The following is a 22,902-nucleotide window of genomic DNA, read 5'->3' as shown; positions in this document are numbered from 1 at the left end:
GCAACCTCACCTAAGGTCCTTATAGCACACTTCACACCTTGGCCAACAAACAAGGAAACAAATACAAAGCAAATCGAATAAAATGGTCTCTTCTCATTACAAGATTCCCATCTATACAAAACCATCTGTGTAAAAGGCATGCATTGAGAAATCTGTGTGAGTTAACACTAACCTTTTGAAAGGTTAAACACCTAATTCAAGAAAAGCAAGATTTGCTAAGGGTGATAGGTGATTTTTTTTTTTTAACTTTCTACACAGATACATAATTTTCTTTGGAGACACCTAAAAACAATAAACATACACACACACACACACACACATATGTGGGAACATGGGTTTCAAGTTCTTAATATTTATCTTAGGAAGGAACTCAGACATAGTTCAACAGGAAATTTTAGTGGAAAAACAGCTACAAATCATGGTTTTAGTTATATATTTTAAAAATACCTAGCGTATCTATTGATTTTTATAGACCAAAATACAACATAATAAACACTACTAACATCAAAGTACTTTTTAAAATAAGAGAAAAATATCTTGGAAATAATTCTTTTTTTTAAAAAAAAAACAAATGTGACAGAATGGCATTCTGGTATCCTAGAAAAGAAAAATGTACTAGCCCTCCAAATAGCATAAAAAAAAATGTAATAAGGTTCCACATAAAAAACATTATGTATTTTATGGAACTAAACTTGAGATTAAAATTTTAATTTTGAATTATGAGAAAATGTGTACAGACTTCAATTTCATTCCTATAATAGTGGATCAATTCTTTCAAAAATTACAATTAAACTCCCCATTAACTCTCATACCATTTTGAACCAGAAGAGCTAGGAAAAAGACAGTTTGAATGACTATATGCTCCTCTAATATATTATCTCTTATTCAGTTGCTATATGGCCTCCAAATAGCATTTGTGATTGTACAGACAATATAACAAATATCCATATACCCATCATTCAAAATTTACAGATACTAACATTTTAATATTTACTTCTGAACTTTTTTAAAATAAAATACTTCTGATAAAGCTGTTGCCACACTTTTAGTCTTCCTTAGACTCATTCTTCTCTTCTTTCAGAGGCAATAAGTTTAATATGTATTCTTCCAATCTATGTTTACATATCTTATTTTATATATATGTATTCACAAATACATAATATTATTTGTGTGTTTGTGTGTGCTGTGCATTAAAAAAATAACATCATGTTTTCAAAATATGGTCATGTTCATACATATAAACCTAAATCATTCATGTTAACTTCTAAGTAGTATCTTGTGACAGTTGATTTAGCCATTGTCCTACTGATGGACATTTTGGTTGTTTCCAATTTTTTGCATTCCAAAAAGGATCACTGAGTACACATCTTTGTACATGTATCTTTATATATATGCAGAAGAATGTATTCCTTGCTATGAAACTATTTTAGTTGTAGGAATGAGGTATTACCTCATACCAGTCAGAACCACCATCATTAAAAAAGTCTACAAATAATAAACCTTACAATCCCACTCCTAGGCATGAAGAAGGAAACAGACAGAACAGGCTTCGTCTGGAAAGCAGGACTCCATCTTGGGCTGGACTATGGACTTTGATCTATATGCCCAGTATCTATGGAAACGACATACCAACTGGAAAACCAGACCACACCCCGCCCCCACCCCCATGGAAGAGCCCCAGGGCTCATACCTAGACTCTCGTCAACTAAAAGAATACCGTAATTATCTGTGTAACCGAATAGAATCATAAATTCTATTATGTTTATTGGGGTATGACCACAGGCCTATTGATAATTGTCCACTGTTAACTACCTAGGCCTAAGGCATATGAATCACGGGTTATCTTTGACCGTATCTTTCTTTTCCTTTGTTCAGACTAGTTTCAGGGAATTTGGGGAGGTGGGTTTGGGCATGTACAGTTAGGGTATATAAGGTTTTCACAAAAACTGGTCGGGGTCCTTGGCTAAGAGGAGACTCTGCCTTGGACCCTCCGATGTAATAAACTGCACTCCACTATCTACATTGTCCTTCTGAGTGAGTTTGTTTCCCGGAACACGTGGCTACAACAGGCATGTATCTAGGAAAGAAGAAAACTCTACTAGAAAAGATACATGTACTCCAATGTATCGGCAGCACTATTTACAATAGCCAAGACATGGAAGCAACACAAATGTCCATCAACAGATGATTGGTTTAAGATGTGTCATACACAAACACACACACACACACAATGGAATACCTGTGTACTCAAGAATCTTCATAGCTTCTATTGGACATATTCTCTTTTTAAGAATGAAGGAAAATTCTCCCATTTTTGAGCCATTCTTTTATGTCACTTCTACAAAATTGCATGCAACTTTACAAATATTTTTTAAAAGATATAGTTTTGTAAATATTTAATATCCTGCTAATTTGATTTTGAATTGTAAATGTCAAGAGTTCTGTTTGGGTTTTTTTTATGTTTTATTATGCTTTGTTAAAATGGAAAAATTTTATGAGTACTGTAAAAACATTTTTTTAATGAAAAAAGAATGAAATAATGTTATTAGCAGCAACACAAATGAACCTAGAGATGATCATACTAAGTAAAGTAAGTCAGACAGAGAAAGACAAATATCAAATGATATCACTTATAGGTGGTATATATATATATAAAAATAATAAATGGAAACTAAGGCACACAGAAGTTAAGTGACTTCCCAAGATCCCCAATCAGTGGTAGAGAAAGGATTTGAACCAGGCAGACCAGCAGCAGAGTCCTTGCTGTTAGTATTTTGCTCTATGAATTCTTTACATTGCCTCTTGACAGGGTCTGTGTGATACATGTTGGGAACACTTGACAAAATATAGTTGATTTGGAAAAAGAAAATTGTTGGGTTTTTTTTGTTTCTTTGTTTGCTTTTGTTTTGCCCATTAGCTGAGTATTTACCAAGTATCAGAACTGGGGTAAGCTCTCTCTCATACAGTTCAGTTCAGTTCAGTGCAGTCGCTCAGTCGTGTCCAACTCTTTGTGACCCCATGAATCGCAGCACGCCAGGCCTCCCTGTCCATCACCAACTCCCGGAGTTCACTCAGACTCACGTCCATCGAGTCAGTGATGCCATCCAGCCATCTCATCTTCTGTTGTCCCCTTCTTCTCCTGCCCCCAATCTCTCCCAGAATCAGAGTTTTTCCAATGAGTCAACTCTTCGTATGAGGTGGCCAAAGTACTGGAGTTTCAGCTTTAGCATCATTCCCTCCAAAGAAATCCCAGGGCTGATCTCCTTCAAAATGGACTGGTTGGATCTCCTTGCAGTCCAAGGGACTCTCAGGAGTCTTCTCCAACACCACAGTTCAAAAGCATCAATTCTTCGGCACTCAGCCTTCTTCACAGTCCAACTCTCACATCCATACATGACCACTGGAAAAACCATAGCCTTGACTAGACAGACCTTTGTTGGCAAAGTAATGTCTCTGCTTTTCAATATGCTATCTAGGTTGGTCATAACTTTCCTTCCAAGGAGTAAGCGTCTTTTAATTTCATGGCTGCAGTCACCATCTGCACTGATTTTGGAGCCCAGAAAAATAAAGTCTGACACTGTTTCCACTGTTTCCCCATCTATTTCCCATGAAGTGATGGGACCAGATGCCATGATCTTTGTTTTCTGAATGTTGAGCTTTAAGCCAACTTTTTCACTCTCCACTTTCACTTTCATCAAGAGGCTTTTTAGTTCTTCTTCACTTTCTGCCATAAGGGTGGTGTCATCTGCATATCTGAGGTTATTGATATTTCTCCCGGCAATCTTGATTCCAGCTTGTGTTTCTTCCAGTCCAGCGTTTCTCATGATGTACTCTGCATATAAGTTAAATAAGCAGGGTGATAATATACAGCCTTGACATACTCCTTTTCCTATTTGGACCCAGTCTGTCGTTCCATGTCCAGTTCTAACTGTTGCTTCCTGACCTGCATACAGATTTCTCAAGAGGCAGGTCAGGTGGTCTGGTATTCCCATCTCTTTCAGAATTTTCCACAGTTTATTGTGATCCACACAGTCAAAGGCTTTGGCATAGTCAATAAAGCAGAAATAGGTGTTTTTCTGGAACTCTCGTGCTTTTTCCATGATCCAGCAGATGTTGACAATTTGATCTCATACAGTATCTGTCACTTAATACCGACAACCTATGAAGTAAGTAATATTCTAATCTGTGTATGTGAATCCAAGGCCCATAGCAGTTCCATAGCATGCTTAAGGTCTAACAAAGGAGTCTGCATGTCCTGCACAGATGTTTGGGCAAATGTACCAGGAAATGGATCCTGGTACAAAATAAAAATTGTTGGGTCCCATAAAAATGCTTGAGCTGCAGTGCAACATCACTAATTATTATAGAATACAAGTCAAAACCACAATGAAGTATCATCTCACAACCAGTCAGAATGGCCATCATCAAAAAGTCTACAAATAATAAATGCTGGAAAGGGTGTGGAGAAAACGGAACCCTTGTGCACTGTTGGTGGGAATGTAAATTGGTGTAGTCATAAGGAAAAATCAATATGGTGATTCCTCAAAAAACTAAAAATGGAGTTACCATATGATCCCAAATTCCACTTCAGGGTATACATCTGGAGAAAACTCTAATTCTAAAAGATACATGTACCCAATGTTCAGAGTAGCACTATTTACAATAGCCAAGACATGGAAGCAACCTGAATGTTCATCAACAGAGGAATGGATAAAGAAGCTGTGGTATAGACAGATATATGGATAGGCTCATTGAAAAAGACTCTGATGCTCGGAGGGATTGAGGGCAGGTGGAGAAGGGGACCACCGAGGATGAGATGGCTGGATGGCATCACTGACTCGATGGACGTGAGTTTGAGTGAACTCCGGGAGATGGTGATAGACAGGGAGGCCTGTCGTGCTGCGATTCATGGGGTCGCAAAGAGTCGGACATGACTGAGTGACTGAACTGAACTGAACTGAACTGAAACATAGCAATACACCTCAGCCATAAAAAAGAATGAAATTATGCCATTTGCAGCGATGTGGATGAACCTATAGATTACCAAACAAAGTCAGAGAAAGACAAGTATCATTTGCAAGCACTTATAAGGACTCTAAAATATGATACAACTGAACTTACTTACAAAGCAGAAACAGACACACAGACAGAAAACAACCTTATGGTTACCAAAGGGGAAAGGGGGTGGAGAGGAATAAACTAGGAGTATGGGATAATTTTCACAGATATAAACTACTATACATAAAATAGATAAACATAAGGTCCTGCTGTATAGCACAGGGTTCTATATTCAATATCTTATAATAATCTATAATGGAAAAAAATCTGAAAAAAACACATAACTGAATCACTTTGCAGTACATCTGAGACAAATTCAAATATTGTAAACCAACTGTTCTTCAATAAAAATCCCAAACAACAACAAAAACCCAATAAAATAAAATAAAGGTGCTTCCTGCAGCCAGATCTTAAAAAAAAAGGCCCAGATTATAACACACTAAATAATAAGAGAATCCCAAGTTCATAGTGATATTTTTTAAAAAGGAGGAAATCAGAAGTTTCTCTCTACAGAAAAATGCCAGCTAATGAAGAAGCAATGATGGAATTCAAAAAATCACTATTTCAAAACTGCTTCAGGCAAAGATCAATGAATGTTAAAACCAAAGCGTGAAAGGTTTTGGAAACAGTAATAGTCATGTGATCTCTCAAAGTATCACACCATAGATTACATACTAATTGTAAAGAGAAAAGAGTACTTTATAAATTTGTCTTATTTTGGAGAAGCTAGTTTCTCTTCATGTTTTGTCTATTCAGGCCAGTCTCCTCTGACGCTCTCACTGTTTGCCTATTTTTTTCTACTAGCTTGTTTGTTTTACTAACCGAATTGTATAAAGTTATATACTTTGAACACTGTAATGCAAAATATCTTTACTGAGTATGAGACTTGTGTATGTCACTTTTTGTGGCAAATTTAATATGTCTTTCCCTACCCTCAGGGTCTCAGAGATAGTCTCCCATATTTTCTCCTGAAGGCAGGAATTCTACTTGGCTTGTTTTTATAAGGAGCTGAACAGTGAGCACTGATCTATTACTGTTGAAAAATACAAACCACTCTTGCAGCCTCCTTATATCAAAGTCATCCTTTAGTTCTCAGAGCTTTTCCACCTTTACATGGAGACTCCTTTCAAAAGCATGAACAACTGAAAATTACTATTTAAAATAATATATGGTAAAGTCATAGTTTCACGGTATTAAAATAAATAGAAAAGAATATAATCTTACATGAGTGAACAACATTTCATCCCTGAGCTCTTCAGACCTTTCATTTGGAGTCCAAGCTTCAGCAAACTGCAGGAAATCCCATTTTTCTTTATCACCCTCCTCGGCCTGAAGTTTTTCCTTCCTCCCATTCAGTGTGCTTCCTGTAACTTGAGCCTGTAAGATGGAAAAGCATATAGATTTTACGACAGGTTGCCTCACAGATGACATTTACTAAGCAGTAACCTGGTTTTGCATTTGAGTCACAAGCAATCCAATAAAGAAAATCTTATTTTTTCAATATATCATGGGCTTTAGCAATCAAGAATCACTCAAGGTTCAAGAATCCTTTTGAGAAAGTGTATGTTCTCAGCTTACAAAAAGGACTTGGGGTTTGAAAATGTTTTGTTTCCTTACTAGCTCATCCTCCCCTGGCCTCTAAAATGGTAGAGAAGGACTTGGAAGACAATAGGAACACATGTAAATTCATGTCGCTCTCTTATTACCAAGGACAGCAGGTAAAGTATTACCAACTGAAGCCTTTTCTGAACTTGGTCTCTATCAACATCAATATCTTAGTGTATGTATATATGCTTTGCCTGAAAACACCAAAACTCAGCCTCTTAACTCATACAAGCTATGGATAATAAGCTCTGAGTAAAAGTTGGTAACCTGGTTTAAATTCAAGCTTTACCTTACGATTCAACATTCCCCACATAAGGGTGTCTAGAGTCCCATTTGCAATAAGGTAGTGAATATTCACAGAACTGCACTGTCCAATCCGGTGAGCACGGTCTTCTGCTTGTTTTATATGTCCAGGGTCCCAGTACAACTCAGCAAACACAACATGAGTTGCAGCAGTAAATGTCAAACCCTAAGCAAAATAAAGTGAAGAAAAAAAGTGAAAAGTGAAAGTGTTAGACGCTCAGTTGTGTCCGACTCTTTGACACCCCCTGGACTGTAGCCTGCCAGGTTCCTCTGTCCATAGAGTTCTCCAGGCAAGAATACTGGAGTGGGTAGCCACTCCCTTCTTCAGAGGCTCTTCCTGACCCAGGAATCAAACCTGGTCTCCTGTAGTGCAGTCACCCCAGAAGCCCAAAGTAAAGAAACTGAGATGCAAATAAACTGAGAATTTAACATAGAGCCATGTATAATCAAGTCTTTCTGAGTACGTTCACTGGACAAGAGAACAGTGAAGGACTTAAAAACAAATCAGTCTTTCATTTTAAGTCAAATTAAGAAAATTTAATTCAGATAAATGAAGACTGCTTACTGCAAATTAGTCAGGTGAACTACAAAGAACATGTTTAAAAGGTATTTCAGTATTTCAAAAGTCAGTTTGACGGATGTATACATAAACAAAATCACTTTATCCTCCGATGTATACTGGGTTCACATTACCATTGGAAAATCTAATAAAATACATTATAAATGAGAATATAATTCTAACACATGGTATCCATAGCAACTAGGCAGACAGCAATGACACCCTCTATTCATTTAAATCATTCTGTTTTATAAAGAAAGAAAATCATGTCTACAGTCAAAACCTTTTCTATCTTTGGAATTTCTCATGTTGCATCCCAAAGACTGATGTTTACTGATTTGTATCTTGATGTATACAATACAGTTGCATCTTTGTGCAACTGTATTTTATATCAGTGTGAAACAGTATGACATTAAAAGTATTAACTAGGTCTTGTTTTATAACTAATATATGAAATAATGCAAGGCTCTCTAAACTGTGTTAAAAAATGCATGACTTTAAAGTGGGTAGGTCAAGCGAAATGTGGACCACGCTTATTGCCACACAGTACTGGGAGGTATTATGTGGTCAACAGGACACCTACCGTATTATGGTAGTGTTATCTAATCCATGGCTGTTGTTTACATGCCCTGGAACTTCTGTGAGTGACTTTCACGACTGCTGTGCTGCTTTGATGTTATTTTAACTTAAAATATTTTAATATCACATAACAACATCATATTAGCATTCATTAAACAGTGGCACTCATTCTCAAGCTGAAGATCAACCACTTTGGAGCAGAACTTAGAAGTAATAAAAACATGGACAGAGTCAAATAAACACCATGTTAAACTGTGCTGCTATTTAGGATTTGAAATGCTGCAAAATATCAGAGATAATGCAAGAAAATTAAGTAGCATTTAAAGTAAAAAGTATCATAAAAGTGTAAAAAGTATCATATGACCATACAAGAAAAAAGGGAAAATATGTTGGCAAGATCAAATCACTCAAAGATGCTATTAATACTAAACTACAATGGAAGATTCAGAAACCTCCAGGACAAAGCCCTTTCTACTTTCCTTCATTCTGATGAAGATTTTATTAATAGTATTCAAGGGTATTAAGTTTTGAATTATACAAGGCCTTCAGGAATACAGCCTTGAATAGAATGTGAGTGCCTTGTACAATCTTAATTTCAGAAAGTCTTTTATCAGGTCACTCCCAGACTCTCCTGCCCAGATTCTTCCTACTTATCTTCTCCCAAGCTATTGGTACTCCATTTCTACTTTTAAGCTCTTTTTTATAATATTTTCTATGGCTGAAATATTCTAACAGATATAAAACTCAGACTACTAGAAATTCAATCCAACATGAAAGTGTTGAGACAACCATCTTTTTGATTAGAACTCCTAGTGAGTTCTAGAACGTCTTCATCTTCATGGATTCTCTCTATATAGACAATTTTATATACATCAATTACCTCACTAAAAGGAGAACTTTGGCCCTGGTCCAGATTCCAGAATCCACAGAAGTTGCCAGATTTGCCATATACCAGGTTGGATATTTAACAACAATATGCCCAATTGCTTTTCCCTCTGTTAAATATCCTGGCTTAGATATTTACATCAAAATATTCTAGAATGCTAGTAGGAAAAATGTTCAGAAGGGTCCCCTTCTACAGTGGGTAGTACAGACCAATATCTATTCTTTTCTTACTCCTTTGTAACGTAACACCTGATGACCAATAAAGGCTACTGTTTCCAGTTTCATTTGAAGACAGTTGTGGCTCTGGGAATAACTGCAGGCCAGTGAGATGTAGCATGCCTTTCTCCACTCAGCTGCCTGGATCATAGATACGAGCTCTAGCAGAACTCTTAGATGAGATACCTGCTAGGAGTGGTAACCAGCCTTGGACTGTCTGTATCCAAGAGTGAAATTTTGTGTATTTACGTCATTGTTAATTTGGATTTACATTTACTTGTAGCCAAACCTAATTCTAAGAAACAAACTAAGGGCATTCCACAAAAAACTCAGAAAGACAGGAGAGTTCTTTTTTCCTCAGGCCACCTTGCCTCACAGACTCTGATGAAAACAACCAAGTAAGATAAGTGCTGTAAGAAAGGGATGAGAAAATGTTATACAAAAGATCATGGGAAAGCATTATAATGAAATTAACTTTACTCTTTCAGGAAATTCTTTACTTGAAAATTCAGGAAGCTTATAATCAGAGGTGTTGAGGTCTCCTTCTGTTACACTTTCTAGCACTCTCCAAGGTGGAATGAGTATTTATCACACCAAGCAGGAAGTTATAGTTAAGGTTAATGGCCTTTTTATTATCTCAAAATTTCATTATCAAATTCAGACGTGAAACTTCTTACCTGACCAGCAGCCTGAATGCTGAGGATAGCCACACGAGTCTCAGGATCCTTTTGAAACTGATTAACCAGATGTATTCTTTCTGAAGACGGAACACTTCCATCTATCCTGATGTAACGAGTCTACCATCAACAACAAGGGAAATGGCAAAATTAGGACAAGCTCCATCTTATTATATACATGTTACAGCTTATTTTTATGTTCACACAATAAAACCGAAACTGGTGAAAATGATTGGTTAGTAAATGTTGTATAAGACTCTTAACCAGATTTCTTAATATCTGCTTATAAAAATTTCTTATTTTTAAATATTTTAAGCTACTTGAGAGTGGTATCTATGTCTAATTCATCTTCATACCATCAATGCCAAGTGTGATGTCACAGATATAACAGGCGTTCCATAATCGTAACTGGATTATTGTCTTCAATAATGTTCTAGGTAAAGTGATATACAAACTTTAAAAGATGGATCAGACTAATTTTAAAGTTACAGGACCACGAATTCCAAAGTGAAAATAAAGTCAGACATGTGAGAAAAAGTGGATTCAGCCCATGTATTTGGGATTCAGGAAGAGTAGTCCTGAAATGTTGCAACATTAACTGGGAAAACATCTTTTTTAAAGTAGCATTTGAGTCATCTTTTTCCCATTTTTAAATTTAAAAGAAATATGTGATTTGGTCATCTCCACTGAGGTAGGAACCAAGACACACAAACACATTTTTAAAAAAGAAGGAAATATTAAGTACTAAATTGAACTGTGCTGTCTTTTAGGAACAATATGAGTTTAGAAAATATGAGCAGTCAGTGTACGTCAGAATAGTTTTTAAAAACTTATTACTCAAATTTGTAAAAACAGGCATAAGCCCTGAATTTCAAACTGTCTCATTTTTATATGCACTTTTATGGAAAATATTGCCTTAAATACTTGAGACACAGTTTTATAAGTGAACCAGCAAATTAATGATTTAATAGAATGTCCCTTATCAACTTTTCTATGTCCTCATAAACAGATATAAATTGACCAGTGATCTATCAATAGAGACTATAAAATCTTCTGAGGGTCTTTCTAAAGAAAACATACTGTCAGGCAAAGGAGAGTTTGGGAGAAATTAACCTCCAACACCATGACTACCTACATTTTTAACTCTTAGTGGCATTAAACAGAATTCTAAACACACCAATAAAGTGGGAGTGGGAAGAAGAGACACACTTGGAATATATTCCAATAGTTTTAAGGTATAACGGAATCAGAATTAAACATCTAATATTGTTCAATCATTTAAAAATTATTTCTAAGGCTAATTAATTCTTCCTCAGAGGATCTATCACAGATACTATATGATGTACTATGTTATATTATTATAAATCATTCTATGAAGGAAAGACTAGAATTATTTCTTTGGTAATGTTAATGACTAATTAGCAAATACTTGGAAAAAGTACACAAAGTTTTAAAAAACATGGCTTTATTCCTCCCTTTAAAAAAGCTAACTGCACCAGCAAGTGGTTCTGATGTTACATGGATATTAAGCTCTTACAATTTGTCAGGAACTTCCTCTGGCTGATCCAGAGCATCTCAAGAAGGCCTTAGCACACACAGAGGGGTGACAGGTTTAAACTTGGAAAGAAAAAACGGCAGATACTGTTCTGATAGTGCTGTTGGGGAACAAGGTGGACCTAAAGGCAGTGAAGCCAGCATGTTTCAGGGGGCTTACCTGGGTGTATGTTTCAGACTCACCCACATTAAATCTTAATATTCTATAAAGTAGGCTGCCTAGATGTTTAAAAAGTATGACTGCAGCTGGATAACAAAACTGTCTAAATTTATTCTTTCTTTCCCCTCAAAATCACCCACATTCTAGGCCACCATGTGGGTAAACAACAATTTTAACTGCCTATACCAATCTCAGGAGAAGGCAATGGCACCCCACTCCAGTACTCTTGCCCAGAATATCCCATGGATGGAGGAGCCTGGTAGGCTGCAGTCTATGGGGTCGCTAAAAGTCGGACACGACTGAGCGACTTCACTTTCATTTTTCACTTTTCACTTTCATGCATTGGAGAAGGAAATGGCAACCCACTCCAGTGTTCTTGCCTGGAGAATCCCAGGGACGGGGGAGCCTGGTGGGCTGCCGTCTATGGGGTCGCACAGAGTCGGACACAACTGAAGTGACTTAGCTTAGCTTAGTTTAACTTATACCAGTCTCAAATGGTTTATCCAATAACAAAAACAGAATTCACATGACAGTCTATCAAGCAGCAGAGTTTAATCCATGCATCCAATTTGATCAGTGGAGTATTATGACTGGTATAAAAGACAAATATTAGTAGTATATTATCAACACAATGGAAATATAATATTAGTGTATGTGTGCGTGCTTGGTTGTGACCAACTCTGCGACCTCATGGACTGTAGCCCGCCAGGCTCCTCTGTCCATGGAACTTTCTAGGCAAGAATACTGGAGTAGGTTGTCATTTCCTACTGGGATCTTTCCAACACAGGGATCAAACCTGTGTCTCTTGCATCTCCCACATTGGCAGGATGATTCTTTACCACTGCGCCCCCTGTTGATCCCAATATTAGTATAATTTAAAAAATATATACATTTGTATAATTTGCAATAAAGTATGTAATAATAATTTATAGATATACATCCCATAATCTGAAGAAGGCAAAAAAAACCCCCACCTCAATTATAAAAACTACAGTTGATGTTTAGGATATAAAAACTGCATCCTAAGTAGTGTTTTATAAATAAATGGTAACCTACCTTGTTTTCTATAACGGCTTCTGTGCAAGCTTGTAGCATGCTTAAATGGTGAGCGAAAACCAGAAATTTAAGTGAATCATTCTGAAGCATCATCTTAATATAATCCTTTACAGCACCTGCCTAAATATAAAAAGTTAAACCTCATTAATGTCATAAGAATGTTTATAAGAAATCATGCCACTTTAATAAAGCAAGGAAAGCCTGAAAATCAGTAAGTTTCTATGAACTTTAACTGTTTTGTCCTCAAGCCAGCCTATAGTAGAAGCCCACACCTAAAGCGACACGTGAAACAAGAGGAACATGAGAGGGAAAAAACTGAGAAATAAAATAAGGACAAGATGAGAATTTAGATGGAAAACAACAACAAGAAGATAGGGAAGGAGTCTCAAAGCAAAGTGGGTAGTCAAGTAAACTGTGGTGAGGAAGCAGTTGGTGGTTTTGTTAAGAAAGTAATTTTCAAAAAAAAAGCTCATACAGAGGAGTAAGTGGAACAGAGTGAAGGAAAAAATGGAAGATAAAAAGTCAAACAAATGGCACTTTGTGTGTGTGGGAGAGCAACTGAAAAAGAATAAGAAAACTGAGCTGAAGTTTAAGAGTTAAGGAAAGTTGTTTTTTCATTTCTTTTTAACTAAGAAACTAAGGTAGATTTACAAAAAGGCTGTTAAAGGTGTAGAAAGACTGAGAAAAATAAGAAATGAGGGGACTGTGCTTGTCTCCAGGATGGAGAAGGTTGCAGAAGAGGCTGGCGTGATGGGATTAAGAGCTCAGTAGGGAGGTGAGAGAGAACAGGGAGGGAGACAAAGAAATCGTGAGGCAGAAGGGAGAAAAATCATGAAAGCTCATACTGAATAGGCTTTTCTTAGCTAGCTAGAGGCCAGGTTACTGGTTAAGCATAAGAAATCAATATGAGATGAATTAAATAGGAGTTAAATTTAAAATGGATAGCCAGAATTAAATTTAAAACACGAATACAGTATCTCTTAACTGTTAAAAAAAATTAGTCAGACATTTTGGGAAAAGATAGCTGGCTGAATATATTTAACCTCCACTCCTCAGTGCTATATTTAAATGATAGAAAAATGTATAGAGAAAAAGAGGTTGGAGAGGGATCAATAGCCACAAAACTTTGCAAGTGAAAAAGCAGACAGACGCCTGGTAACTGATTAGCCAACCTGACAGTTCTTCAGCTGCCAGTATGGAGTGTTGAGAAGTACCTGGTTTAAAATGGTGTGATCAGAAAAGGATCAGGAAATGTCACCTCTGGAAGTGAGGATAGGGATGTGGCTAAAATAGGAAGACTGTTTGAAAAAATGTTTAAGTAGCTAAATATGTGCTGTGCTGATCCATAGCCTTTCTCTACCCATTCCACATAAGAGGTGATCTCCCAATCCATCCTGGAAGAAAACTATAAATTTATTTTCTGGAGAGGGCAAAACAGAGGTTATCCAGATGGAGGAATCCTACACTGATGTTAGGTCATCCTGCAAAAAATCAAGGGGATTAGATGTAAGTTACATAACAAATGGTGAGATCTGACCCTCTCTCTCTACTTTTTTTATTCCCTAGGGTCCCCAAATAGAGACTGAGGCAAGGGAGAAGAATCATGTAAAATGATTCTTTTTGGGAAAAGTAGATCACTAAAAAAAAGACTAAAGATACTGATATTGGGGTTCCTCAACAAGACCTCCCAATCAGATCACTCAATTATTATCCTTCTATAAACATGGAAACTCTACATATCCATGAAGAGTTCCTAGTTAGCGTTTAAAATCTTATAAATAAAAGCAAGCAAACAAACAGAAAAACCCACCAGACATTTGTGGAAAGCAACCTACATGAATAGATCAACAATGCAGAGAGAGAAAAAACCAAACTAGAACAGGATACTACAAAAAGAAAAAAGAAAAAAAAAAAGAGTTGGGGGAGTGGGTCAGAATTCTCTTGGAAATTAAAATTATAATAGCAGAAATGAAAAATCTACTGGTTACTAAGCTGAGGAAATCTTCCAGGAAGGAGATGGAAATATAAAATAACAGAGAAAATATAAAATATAATTAGAGAACCAGACCATGAAAACAATATGTGAATAATAAAAGTTCTAGAAAACAACACAGAAAAAAATAGAAATTAAAAAAAAAAAAAGAATATTTTACAGAAGTTAAAACTGGAAGTTCCCAAAATGGAAACTAGAAAATGCCCAATGAAGATCCTTCATAACAGATGAAAATGGACCAGAGCAAGGTCCATAATCATGAAATCTTAGGACACTGGGAACAAAGAAAGCGCTCTACAAGTCTCTAGAGAAGGGAGGAACAGATTTCACAGAAACAAAACAGAATAAAAAATCTGAATGGCATTGGTTATCTCAACATTGATACTGAATGAGAGAAAACGATTTTTAACAATTCATATACAGCCAAATTAAAAATCAGATATAAAAGTAGAACAAAGGCATTTTCAGATATGCAGAGATTCAATTTACTGCCAACATACCCTTTCTTGGGAAGCTACTGGAAAATGTACAGCAAAACAAGGGAATAAAAAAATATAGAAAATTATATATATATATTTGAAAAAGAAGTAATTCAGTACAAGGGAGAAATAGATAAAAATCCCTGTTAAGAGTTTCACAGCAAACCTAAAGAAAAACTGTCCAGACTGCAGTTGATCAAATGGTACAGGAGAAATTTTGTTAAGTGGATAATATTGATGCAATGCTAACATTTAAAGATATTGCAAGGAGACTGGACAACTAAGGTAAAGTTTAAGGCTGAATTAGTGAAAAACGAGTCATAAAAGAAAAAAACATATCCATAGTATATTGTATTGTTCATCTGTAAATTATAAACATGGTTCTAATAATGTACAAGTTGAATACTGATCAAGCCAAAATTAGTATAAATTTATATAAAATTTGTAAAACTGTAACTTTCTCCCTCTCTTCATCCATTTCTATCTATTGATCCATCAATCTATCAATTTGTCTATCTCCCTATCTATTGCTGTTTGAAGAATGGGAACAGGGGAAAGGTCTGGATGTGAGGGTGGGGCTGAAGACCAAAAGGGCTAAAATTTTATCTTACATATACAGAAACCAATTGATTACGCCTAAAATGACACTTGCTGCAAAGCAAGCAGTAATACCAACCAAGAAGCAAGATAAACCCATTGCTGAGGGATCTGAAGTAAATCCCTCAAAATCAGCTACAAGAAAAGAATGTGGTTGCCTCCAGGGAATAAATTTAGGGGACTGTTACTTTTTTCGAAATTTTTATTTCTCCTCATTAAATTATGATCATATGTAGCTTTGTAATAATTAAAAAATTTTTAAATAGGAAACAGTTTAAAACATTTTAAAATTGAAAAATACCAATTTAAAATTCATGCATATGACTATCAAGTCACAAGATTGATTCTCTCCAAGCTACATTTTGTACGTCTATGTTTTCTAAAGACTAAAAATTCATACAATGAGATTGGAGGCTGTTAAGAACTTTAGCCTTGGATTTCAGTGCCTCAGAAGGTGGAAATGAAGCCCTCTCAAAATAAGGAGCTATAAATTCCAGATATGTTGCCATGGTAACTGAACCACTTTAATAAACTGCATGTTTGCCTAAAGAGCTATATTTACTGTGATAAGCCTTTCAAAAAGTACATGTCAAGTTGGAGTATTTTTAAGGTACATTCATTTTCTAACCACTGCAGACTTACAGACTAAATAACCACTGCACCCCTAGTCTCAGATGCATTCGCCACTTCTACACAAGCAAGCTATTTCTACCAGTCTCCTCCACTTCCATCACCCCCTCCTCAGTACAACCAGAAACTGCTGGTGCCAAGTGCTCAAGCCCCTTTCCGTCTATTCCTCCCAAACACAGGTCCAGAAAGGCTTATGGTTACTATTAATATTATAAATTCAACTAGATAAAGTTCAATGGGCTAAACAATCTCTTGGGACTAACCTGTTAACTAGCATTGTGATGTTGCTGCTGAGGAGAAAATGTGTTTGCAGAACCAAAAAATCTACACAGCAAAGGGATTTTGGGATTCTCTTAGGTTCTTAGGTTGGGGACTGCACAGGTTTGCATTTTAAAATGAACTATACATGCATTTCCCCTGTTCTGATTCTAGTCTGATTAAAAGTCACTGCATTGTCATATTTTAAATTATCTGAATAGAAGTTTGCTTTTGAAGTATCTTAAGTGCATTTTATATAGGTACAGCAGGTCCTGTTAACGATCAGTGATTTGGTCACACCGGTTCAGGTTTTATAGAAGCTGTAGTACTCACAATTTCATTTCATTTTACTAAAGTTGGTCTGTTAGTAATGTGTCTGTGAGCCAAAGTTCTAATTTAAATAATTAACGAAGACTACACACTATGTCTCATTTAAGGAGATGCAGAAATAATAAGAATATGTTATACAATTTATTTCTTAAATTTTTTTTTCAGTGAATAGGTATACATCATACTTTTTGAAGTAAAAGTAAAGAAAAACCTACATTGCATTAAAGACCTGAGGAAAGTTACTTTAAGTTGTCAGTCTTTAATCAAATAATAAGAGGGGAAAAGAGCTAAAAAACACCAAACTTGAGCTATGACAAAGATTTTCTCCTTGATCAAACTTCAGTTATGTTCCTCTTAGCCCTCTTCTTAACTAGGCCTCAATTTTGGCCTTCCAACTCTCTCTTGCCCTTTCCAGGTCCAGTTTTAGCAAGAATCCTGCTAAGTCAATTTATCAAGAATGCCCCCACTCTTGATACCTGATTAACTCTTGATATCTGATCAAGTTCCTAATCCTCACTATTTACAGCTAATTTCTTGGCCTTCTTTTTGCAAGAATTCTGTTTTGACCTTGGTTTTGATCTGATAAATGCACACATCCCTGCTGCAAAAAAGTCTAGAATTACCAGTTATCCAAGTAGAAGAGTGAGTGACCAAAGGAAACATAACTGATTTAATGAGCAATCCATAGTTTCACTGTACCAGCCTATGCACTTAGACATGCATAGTTTAATCTTTGAGACAAGCATGTGCTGCTGGCAGGAGCAACCAGTTTAGCAAAATCTGCCTACCCTTGATGTCTCCTCTTAGTAATTTTCTGACCACCGACCCCTTTACACCTGCTTGTTGGCTATAAATCCCCAGCTCTCTCTGCTGTGTTCAGAGCTGAATGATCTCTCCCCTCAGTTGCAATAGAGTTGACTCCTATTGCAAACTCTACTGAGATAGAGTCAACTCCTTGAATAAAGTCTTCCTTACTGTTTTAACAAGTATCAGAATAACTTTTTCTTTAGCACCTATAACTTGTTGCTAAGGGAGCATGAGCTAAAAAAAACTTCTCCTTAATTTTGAAATCCTCAACCCCAGACTAATGGCAGATCTATTTAGATATCTGGTGTGCGTGTGTGTGCTTAGTCATGTCCAACTCTTTGTGCCTAGATGGACTGTAGCCTGCCAGGTTTCTCTGTCCATGGAATTTTCCAGGCAAGAATACTGGAGTGGGTTGCCATTTCCTGCTCCAGGGGGGTCTTCTTGACCCAGGAATCAAACCCATGTCTCTTGCGTCCCTGCACTGGCAGGCAGATTCTTTACTACTGTACCACCAGGCACATGATTTAAGGACACCTCTTCAAGCCCGTATTAGTCAAGAAGAGGTGAACTGTGATTGGTCTCAGCAAGTCTAGTACTTTCATTCCCCAATGATTCTGCCTTATAGGGAAAAGGGGAAGTCTGCTGGAGGCTTCAAAAACAAAAACAAAATAATGCTCAGTGACAAACGGACGTTACGGAAAACTTCCTTGCTTTGGATGTTACGACCTGCACTTGACACCAGGGCCTCCCTGGAAGCTCAGCTGGTAAAGAATCCGCCTACAATGCGAGAGATTCTGATTAGATTCTTGGGTCAGAAGTTCCCCTGGTAAAGAGATATGCTACCCACTCTAGGATTCTTGGTGGTGGCTCAGATGGTTAAAGAATCTGAATGCAATGCAGGAGACCCAGGTTCAATCCCTGGGTTAGGAAGCTCCCCTGGGGGAGGGCAAGGCAACCCACTCCAGTATTCTTGCCTGGAGAATCCCCATGGACAGAGGAGCCTGGCGGGCTACAGTCCATGGGGTCCCAAAGAGTCAGATATGACAGCACAGCACACTGCAGCAATTACCCTGGGGCTACTATGGAAGCTCTTGAGCAAAGTGGTGAACTAGGGCAGCCAGAGTAGAAAGAAGAATCCAGATGCTTTAAAAAAACAAAAACAACCCTTTATTGAGATATAATCCACACACCATAAGACTCACCCATTTAAAGATTACAATTCAACAGTTTTTAGAACATTTAGAGTTGTGCATCCTTCACAATTTCAGAATATTTTCATTTCCCTAAAATCTTTCATCTCTTAGCAATCACTCCACCTCCACTGCAGGCCCCTGTATCAACCTAGCTCTAGGCAAACACTAATCTACTTTCTGTCTCTATGGACTGGACTGTTTTGACAGTTCATACAAATGGAATCACACAATATGTGGTCTTTTGTGACTGGCTTATTAGCATAATGCTTTCAATCCATGTTGTAGCATTTTTCAGTGTTTAACTCCTTTTTTTATTGCCAAGTAACATTCCACTGTGAGGACAAACCACATTATACTTGTCCATTCATCAGTTGACAGCCTCTCTGACTCTTGTTTTTATTCATTTCTCTATTTCATCCTATAATGTTTCTTACTGATTTGTAAATTTATGATAGTTAATTCATCTTTTATCCTTTAAAACTATTTTAAATGAGGAAAGGAAAGTAATAAGTAAAAGAGAACATTGCTTATTTACCCCTCTAACATCCCTAGTGGCTCAAGATGGTAAAGAATCTGCCTGCAATGTGGGAGACATGGGTTTGATCCCTGGGTTGGGAAGATCCCCTGGTGAAGAGATTGGCTATCTACGCCAGTATTCTCCCTGGAGAATTCCATGAGTCCATGGGGCCACAAAGAGTCAGACATGACTGAGTGACTTTCACTTCTCTTCACCTGCCCTGCAGACCACCACAAAGAAAGGCTAGGAATTTGTCTTCTGCTCGGGCACTAAGGCTGTCACCAAGTATACCAGCTCCAAGTAAATATAATATGCCTAGCCGCTGTTAACGGAGAAGGCAATGGCACCCCGCTCCAGTACTCTTGCCTGGAAAATCCCATGGACGGAGGAGCCTGGTGGGCTGTAGTCCATGGGGTCGCTAAGAGTCGGACACGACTAAGCGACTTCACTTTCACTCCCTTTCCCCCTGCCAATGGTTGTTAATTTAGAAACCATTTCATCAACCTGAAAAAAAACATTTTCAAATCTGGTAGAAGACAACTTTTTAGGGAAGAATGGTCACTCCATACTCTTGTCAGAACCCCATGCCAAAATTTTCCCACAGGAAACTTCCAAAGATAACTTGGGTGAATTATAAGAAGTGTGATTTTCTTATTGCTAGGCATGCTTATAAACACATCTGTAAATAGAAATCTAACATGTCTAATACATCTAATCTTTTGACACTGACCAAGTTCTGCAAGCAGCCTATTTCACACCAAGAAGCAGACGGGCTACAATACTGTATGTAAGAAGAGAGTAACCCAAATTTAATACCTTAACCAAGACAATTTTACAAAAGAACCTGGGATCCTAAACCTTTCCATAAAACTTTTTGGAACAAGATATTATTATAAAGCAATTGTTCAATCTAATCTATCTTTTTATCTATCAGGCAAAGATGGATGAGAGAGACTATTCCCATGAATAATCTACTCCACTGTGTTAACCAAATTTAGGCAAAGTTAGAAAGTAAAGGCAACATTACTATGGACTTTAAAAATATTTTTCATAAAAAGTTTATTTCATGTGAGTTTGATCATAAAAGTCATTGATCAAAAGAGCTAATCTAATTCTTTAAAAACTGAATCAATTTTGAAAAACATTCTCAATTTCTTTCTAAACTCCATCCATTGATCACATCAATAAGGTAATCAATTTTGTATGACTCAGCATGAATAAATCTTATTTGGGCGTTTAAAATGATAACACACAGAATGTACAGATTTTTAAATTCTATATCTTCTCTTGCCATACCTGAACAGAGATGCTAAAAAATCAGTAACAGGGAAAGAGAAGTCACCTTAAACCCATGGTCACCAACAAATATTACAATTATTCTGCTACCTTAGTGGAATGATAGGCAAGTGTATGTACTTTGTAGCCAAACTGTCCACGTTCAAATCCTGCCTCACTCATTTACAATCTGAGAGTCTCTGAGCAAGTCACTTAAATGCTGTACCTTGGTTTCCCCATAAAAGGGGATAAAAAGTACTTATTACACAAAGAGTAGTAGTAAAAATTAAATGAGTTAGTGAATAAAATATGCTGGGAACAGTTGGCACATGGTAAACACTGTAAGAGCGTTAGCTCATAATTTTACTATATTTCTCCGGTAAACAGCAAAAACAATTTTAAAAAATCAGAACCTATGTCTCTTAATTCTTCAACTTACCACTGCCCAGAGAAAATAGAATTCATCATTTGAGAATTCTGTTACTTTTCCTTACTTTTTTTTTTTACTCATTGTTCACTTCCTTTCCTTTCATACAAGAGACGTATTTCTTCTCTTCTTCCTCCACCTGTTGACTTAACCATTCCTGCCACCTCAAAATGGATTCCCTGATAGCTCAGTTTGTAAAGAATCTGCCTGCAATGCAGGAGGTCCCAGTTTGATTTCTGGGTAGGGAAGATCCACTGGAGAAGGGATAGGCTACCGATTCCAGAATTCTTGGGCTTCCCTTGTGGCTCAGCTGGTAAAGAATCTGTCTGCAATGCGAGAGACCTGGGCTAAACCACTCTTAGTTCTTGAGTGGATATCTTCACAGCTTTACTAAAGCCTTCCTCCATTCCACATAGCCACGTAGCTAACATACCACCTTCCTCCTCTAAACAGAAAATATTGTTTTATTTGCACTTTATTATTACTGACCATCTCCTTACTAATACAGGAACCTACAGCACCTGGCTCAGGCAGGTTCTTTACCACTGAGCCACTAGTGAAGCCCTAAGAGCCAGAGACCCTTTCCTCAAAAAAACAAAACAAAACAAAAAGAACTGGCTCAGGAAAAGGCACCTTAGTCTCACAACATCTCAGTCCCTGTGCAGCAGGGAACACTGCAGTGACCTCACTGAACCTCACTGCATGCTATAAGTAGGATTCCGCCTGTTTAGCAGACAGAAAATCCGCTTTGTGTTGAAAGTAATTTGCCTGTGCAAAGTTTTTAAAGCACTAAGAAATGCTGCCATCCCCACAGTGACAGGAAATTTAAAGTTATGGCTTGATTTCATCATTTTCTTAGGAAAAATAACTGGCATTTCTCTTAAAATGGTTTTCTCTAAAGATATAAGATTGCAAGGTACCAGAAAATAACTGAGAGTTGGCTAACCATGCATACAACTTACATCTGTTTTTTTTTTCTAGGACAGCATTAGGCTGATCTTAAATCTAAAGAATCTGTTCAAGACTTGTTGCTGAGAAGGAGGGAGAGGATGTGGGAGTGATGGATTGGGAGTTTGGGATTAGCAGGTGCAAACTATTACACAGAGACTGGATAAACAACAAGGTCCTACTGAATAGCATAGGGAACTATATTCAATATCCTGTGGTAAACCATAATGGAAAATATAGAAAGGGATGTATAAATATGTATAGCTGCATCACTGTGCTGTACGGCAGAAACTAATACAACATTCTCAATCAACTACAATTTAAAAAAAGAATCTGTTCATTTTCACCTGTTAATATTCTCAACAAATATCACAGAGGAATAAAAATAATGGTATAGAGAAAGAAAAGTAATTGTAATTACCTCAGATTCTTCAACAATTGACTTTGTACTAGCAACATTAATTATTTTATGGTCATTTCCTTGGTTAGCACTTACCATTATCAAATATGCTTACCATTATCATTATTAAATTTCTTGTTAAGAAGTATCTGAAAAAGAGATCTCAATATTATAAAAGCAAACATGTTAAAAACTTCTACAGAGACCTCCCTGGTCAGGGAACTGGATCCCACATGCTGCAATTAAGCATTTGTATGTCACAACTAAAGATCCTGTACAGCCAAATAAATATTAAAAAACCAAAACTTATACAGCCTCTATTCCCCTAAGAAGTACAAGTATTTAAACTCAAATGGCAGAACAGCATAAATGTCTGTACAGCACATGGATGATATA

General features: G+C 36.8%; 1 protein-coding gene across 1 annotated transcript in view; it reads right to left on the bottom strand.

Annotated features, from left to right (window-relative positions):
* ZRANB3 (zinc finger RANBP2-type containing 3) overlaps nucleotides 1-22,902 on the bottom strand; it is a gene marked incomplete in the record, with an annotated part of 262,721 nt that overhangs the window by 48,896 nt on the left and 190,923 nt on the right. The window contains 4 exon segments of the mRNA XM_045164245.1: nucleotides 6,283-6,435; nucleotides 6,953-7,132; nucleotides 9,883-10,002; nucleotides 12,653-12,772. Coding sequence (XP_045020180.1) covers nucleotides 6,283-6,435; nucleotides 6,953-7,132; nucleotides 9,883-10,002; nucleotides 12,653-12,772 — 573 coding nt within the window.

This window comes from Bubalus bubalis, chromosome 2 (genome assembly GCF_019923935.1).
Source record: "Bubalus bubalis isolate 160015118507 breed Murrah chromosome 2, NDDB_SH_1, whole genome shotgun sequence".
NCBI classification, from domain to species: domain Eukaryota; kingdom Metazoa; phylum Chordata; class Mammalia; order Artiodactyla; family Bovidae; genus Bubalus; species Bubalus bubalis.
The sequence above is the reverse complement of the archived record's forward strand: the minus strand, read 5'-3'. Positions and strand labels throughout refer to the sequence as shown.